The sequence below is a fragment of the Maniola hyperantus genome, chromosome 17 (genome assembly GCF_902806685.2).
Source record: "Maniola hyperantus chromosome 17, iAphHyp1.2, whole genome shotgun sequence".
Classification (NCBI taxonomy): Eukaryota; Metazoa; Arthropoda; class Insecta; order Lepidoptera; family Nymphalidae; genus Maniola; species Maniola hyperantus.
Window position 1 is genome coordinate 4596680 of NC_048552.1, and position 6194 is coordinate 4602873.

The window sequence follows — 6194 nt, forward strand, 5'->3', positions numbered from 1 at the left end:
TGCAAATATTACTTTTATGGCTGAAGACCGCCATAATTATATTTTATCAAGATTATCTGGAGTGTGGACTGCAGTCTGCAGTGTTATTTGGTTTCTCGTTTTTGCTCTATCTGTCAAGTGTAATTTTTTTGTCAATGTCAAAATGTGGTCAAAATTCACTTTTGTATTGTCTGGTTTTTGTAGGTTATAAAAAATAAAAATAATCTGAACAGAATTTTAATGTAAGTTGCGATGGCTTTAAATAGGCTATTTGCAAGTTTAACTTTAGGTGCAACGTCGAGTGTTATTGGTAGAAAAACGGTACAAATAACCGCAGTTCGATATGCAAGTATGCCGAAGCCTGTAAAGCCTAAACCTGGATTTGGAATAAGCTATCGAAGAACAGTTCATTTCCCAGAAGAATATACTGTAAAACCTTTGGAAGTTACCAATCTAGCTGGACGGGATCCTGTTTCAGGTAAATTACTAACCTATCAATAAAGAAATATAAATAATAATCATCCATACTATAAATGCGAAAGTATTATGTCTGTCTGTTACCTTTCCACGGGCTATCCGCCTAACCGATTTTAACGAAATTTGGTACTGTGATAGCTTGCACTTTGGAGATGGACATAAGCTTTATGTCCATCTCCGTGTATGACGTTTTATCCCATAAAAATTAAATCTTCCAACAATTTCACCTTAAGAGGGGATTTTTGTAAAATCCTTCCTTAGCTGATTACATTAGTGCTCGAAAAAACCTACTTTCAAAATTCTTATAATAACAATAACAGTTACTCGATATTTCCCATTTCTATCAACCATTTCTTTAGAAAACCACCCCAATTTTCTAAAGAAGTACAAGCTCATACAGGTTTTAAAAATTTTAAACTAATAATTTAAATGCAAAAAACATCGGACTTTCATATAACCTTCCAACCCCCCCCCCTTCACCTCTTTTTGGGTGGATTTCTCAAAACCCTTCGCTGATGCCTACATTATAGAAGGAACCTATCTTCTGAATTTCAAGTTGGGAAGAAGGCTATAAAGATTAGAATTTGGATTTAGATTTTTAATCTTCTAATTAGTTTCTTTTAAATCAGTACCCTTATTATAAATGCGAAAGTGTGTTTCTTTGTTGGTTTGTCCTTCAATCACGTCGCAACAGTGCAACGGATTGATGTGATTTTTATATGGGTTTAGATAAAGACCTGGAAAGTACAATGAACCAAAAGCTTAATTTGCTGTAATCCGCTGCGGATTACAGCAAATTAAGCTTTTGGTTCATTGTATATCATGGACTTCCGCAAAGTAACGCCTGCTTCTATACAAGACCTGGAAAGTGACTTAGGCTACTTTTTTTTTGTACCGAAAAATCAAAGAGTTCCCACAGGATTTTAAAAACATAATTTCACGCGGACGAAGTCGCAGGCATCAGCTAGTTATTGAATAGGAATCAATACATGACCTAATATGAATATCTTTTAGTTTTGAATATTTTTAGGGAGAATGGTAGCAAAAGGTATTGGCGGAGGAATCAAGCACAAGTACCATTGGATTGCGTGGGTCAGAGATGGGCCAACAGAAGGCCCACCACAGGAAGAAAAAGTTATTCAGGTATATTCTTCAAACAAAATCATCCAAAAGTACGCAGAAGCTACCAACATCGACTTCGCCATCATGTTAATTTGGAGGCTGTGAAGCTTCTAGATAACATGGACATCAAAAGGAGGCTCAAAAGAACCAAGCCGTTCGAATTAGTGTTAAAAAGTACATAAGTGCAGCGTTTGTGTAATAGTGCTTGTGCTACTTTATTTTTCTAGGTCACAAGAACATAGTGAACTGTAAGTACGTGTTAGAATAAACTAAGGACAGTTACTGGACTGTAAATTAGATTTAAAAATTAATCATAAGTAGAAGTTTAAGCTAGAATAATATTACTTATTAGCCCATAGGCTAGATGGTAGTAGCAATAAAGCTACCATCTCATATGAAGCTACAATATTATCAATAGCTATTGTTAACTCCATTAAAATACTTTCTGACCAATAATAATAAGAATCAAGTGTATAGTTTTTTTACAAACCTAAAATATTAGAAGTGATTAAGAACAATATTTTAGCACAGCTTTCGACCATCTCACAGCAGAAAATGGTTCTCTTGCTTTGGATTGTAAATGAACAGTAGGCTGGTTTCACTTGTGAATAAAAAGAAAAGGTGACTGAATGATCTATCAACGTGCAGCTTAAACTACTGAACGGATCTGAAGGGGCTCCAAGGAGATATCTACCCTCGGGAGCAGCATGATTGGTTGATCAGTCGCTTGCCTACCTTTATTTCTTATGTATATAATGTTGCAGGTATTAGAATGTGGGTGTAGAACGGCCCACGTAGCACTGGTGGCAGTGGGTGACAAGCTGAAATACATACTGGCCACTGAGAACATGAAAGCTGGTGATATCATTAAAACTTCCAGACATCTCCCTCGGATACCTGGTACACTGAAACATAATCTATTCTGTATATAATAATACTGTTACTGACTGACAGACAATACACAGCCTAATCTAGATCTTGAAATTTTTTATTCCCATACAAGTTAGCTTTTGACTGCAATCTCACCTGGTGGTAAGTGATGATGCTGTCTAAGATGCAAGCGGGCTAACTTGGAAGGGATATGGCAGTTTTATTAAACCCATACTCCCTTATCGGTTTCTACGCGGCATCCTACCGGAACGCTAAATCGCTTGGCGGCATTGGTTTTGCCGGTAGAGTGGTGACTAGCTCCGGCTGAACCAGACCAAACCAGAGACAAGTTAGAAATTATAAATTCCCAAATTGCTCCTGCCAGGAGTCAAACCCGGCATCTCCCATTACATAAAAGATCACAGCGCTTACCACTGCGCCAGGAAGAATCTAAATTAAAAAATAACCACTTATAGATTTTTCTATGGAGAAAAAAAACTATAATTTTATTATTTGTTACAGTTAGAGCAAATGAAGGAGATGCTTATGTTTTGGGAGCTTTGCCACTTGGTACAATAGTCCATTGTATTGAAAAAGAACCAGGTATATCTTATTTTTTAAACTGTATACGTATAACGTAACTTAGGCCGACCACACACCTCACAGGCAAAAAAAAAAACCTGCCAAGTGCGGGACAGACCCGCGCACCGAGGGTTCCGTACTACAGTCGTACTTTTTTTGACAGTTGTACGATAAATCAAAAACTATTATGCATAAAATAAAATATAAATAAATATGTTTTAGAATGTACAGGTAAAGCCCTTTCATAAGATACCTACCCCACTTTGTTAGTAATCGTACTTTGAAAGTTAAAAATTTAATTATTAGTTCATGACCACAATTTAATTTTTTTTTGTGTGATGTAACCACAAATTCACGGTTTTCAGATTTTTCCCCGAATGTCAGCTATAAGACCTACCTACCTGCCAAATTTCATGATTCTAATTCAACGGGAAGTACCCTGTAAGTTTCTTGACAGACCAACAGACAGACAGACAACAAAGTGACCCTATAAGGGTGCCGTTTTTCCTTTTAGGTACGGAACTCTAAAAATTGATTTATCTTTAGAAAGTGTTTATATTATGTTTAACCTATTAGGCATGGGCGGTCTGTACATTCACGCGGCAGGCACGCACGGCACGATACTGCGGCGGCAGAACGGCCGGATCGTGGTGCAGATGCCTTCCAAGAGGCTGTTCAGCTTCGACGAGCACTGCATGGCAGTTGTTGGTATGTTCTGCTACAAACTTACTTCTCTACACATAGTATAAAATAAAGTCGCCTCCCGCTGTCTGTCTGTATGTATGAACGCGTAGATCTTTTAAACAACGCAATGGAATTTAATGCGGTTTTCACCAATAGATAGAGTGATTCAAGAGGAAGGTTTATAGGCATAATTTAATATTGATTTGTGTTAATTTATTGAAATATGACGATATTTGAACAATATGTCGGAAGAAATCAAGCTTCCATCGAAATTTAACAAATATTACGCGCAAAAAACGAGACGGAGGCTGCGGTGGTCGCATTTATAATATTAGTATGGAAGTGACACTACATAAGTATCTACATTGCCACCCATGCGAAGCCGGGGCGGGTCGCTAGTTATTTATAACTAGCTTATGCCCGTGACTTCGTCCGCGTGGATTTAGGTCTTTGAAAGTCCCGTGAGAACTTTAATTTTCCGGGATAAAAAGTAGTCACTCTCCAGGTCTTTGACTATACCCATGCAAAAAATCACGTCGATCCGTTGATCCGTTGCAACGTGATTAAGGGACAAACCAACAAACAAACACACTTTCGCATTTATAATAGGGGACTACCTCTATTATAAATGCGAAAGTGTGTGCGAAATTGACAGGGCGGGTCGCCTAGTCACTAGACTGGGCCACCCGCCCTGTCAGTCACCTCAGCACGGACTTCAATCTTGATTTGATGATTGACGGCTCACTACAGAGCATGGGTCTCCTCTCAGAGTGAGAAGGGTTTGGCCATAGTCTACCACGCTGGCCATGTGCGGATTGGTAGACTTCACACACCTTTGAGAACATTATGAAGAACTCTCAGGCATGCAGGTTTCCTCACGATGTTTTCCTTCACCATTAAAGCAAGTGATATTTAATTGCTTAAAACCACAGACGTTTATCCAGTTTACTACTCGGTGCTTAAAACACACATAACTCCGAAAAGTTAAAGGTGCGTTCCCGGGATCGAACCCCGACCTCCGATTAGAAGGCAGACATCCTAACCTATCTATCACACTATCACATCTTATTCGGATTTCAATACTGACAGCATTTTCGATGAAAGCTCTCAGGGCTTGATTTCTTGACATCTTGGGACAGTTAGGTATCGTCATATTTTAACAAATTAACACAAAACAATTATTATACTATATGTATAAACCTTCCTCTTGAATCATTCTATCTATTGATGAAAACCGCATTAAAATCCGTTGCGTGATAAGCGGACAGACAGCGGGAAGCGACTTTGTCTTATACTCTGTAGAGATTTACAGTAAGCGGCCAAGTAATGTACATCGACCTTTAGAAGGAGATAGCAGAGTTGTAGAGCGTTGTCCCTGTCTGTGAGAACGACAAAACGTCATATAGGTATGCGTGATAGAGACAACGCCCTACAAAGCCGAAATGTCATTCTAAAGGCCGATGTACATTACTTTCGGCCGCGTACTATATCTATTTGTTGAGATGAAACAGATATCTGGTAACTATCCGGTAAAATTCTTACCACAACTTCTGATTTCTCCAGGTCGTCTATCAAACGTAGACCATGGAAATACACCAATAGGTTCCCCTCAACGCAACAGATGGCTCGGCAACAGGCCACGGTCTGGTCTATGGAAAAGGAAGGACGGCAGACACGGCAGGAAGATCCGACCTCCAAAACCAGTGAAAGAAATTCATAACCGGAAAAAGTTCCCACTGCCAGCTATTGTTTTGAATATGACCCCTTAATTAATGTTGTTAGATCAAAGTAAATTATAAGTAATGCAGTTTTAATTTGAATTTTATTTACCCCCTCCCCCCTTCCCCCCACTGTTATAATGTTCCAATACTCAGAAAAGAAATCTAGTAAGGTATAGGTCTGCACCTATACCTTGGTAGATTTCTTTAGATAGGGATGAAATCTATAGGGCGTAATTTGACTTTGCTCAGACTTCAGTTTGAGTGAAAACAGATTTATGCCAGCGATATAACACTAGCACTGATTCTAAGCACACCTAAATTTAAAGTACTCGCTTCCTCTTCTTACCATTGTAATATGAGAAGGATAGACACAGTTTGACAGGTTTAAATTCAATTTAGAGCTGTCAAACCTGTTGACTTTAGCTGCCAGTCGCGAGCCTATTGTTTAAATTTGTAGCGTGCACTAAAATTTAGAATTTTTAAATGTAAAATTCATGTTCCGTCTTTTATTAACAACATTAAAAAGAAATAGATGCATATACTCTAAATTTAGTTTAGATAAAGACAACAGAATCGGCGCCACTGTCTCCTTTGTCTTCTTATCTTAAGTCTGAGCATGTCAAAGTACGCTTATCGTGGCTTTCCACGGTGCATGATTCTGTGAATTATCAGAAGTGGTCTCACGACCACGGACGATAATCTTCCCATGGTGCGTTCGGTGCGGGCTGGTCCGCGTCCATCCGCAACTCGCACTCAACA

At 38.7% G+C, this 6194-nt stretch overlaps 1 protein-coding gene across 1 annotated transcript; it reads left to right on the top strand.

The window, feature by feature from the left end:
- Positions 1-90: 90 nt before the first annotated feature.
- On the top strand, positions 91-5528 carry mRpL2 (mitochondrial ribosomal protein L2). Its single transcript, XM_034977306.2, has 6 exons — positions 91-457; positions 1487-1599; positions 2343-2478; positions 2971-3051; positions 3607-3738; positions 5278-5528. Exons 1-6 carry the CDS (start codon positions 232-234, stop codon positions 5481-5483), a joined length of 894 nt encoding a protein of 297 aa, XP_034833197.1. The 5' UTR covers positions 91-231; the 3' UTR covers positions 5484-5528.
- Positions 5529-6194: the final 666 nt, after the last annotated feature.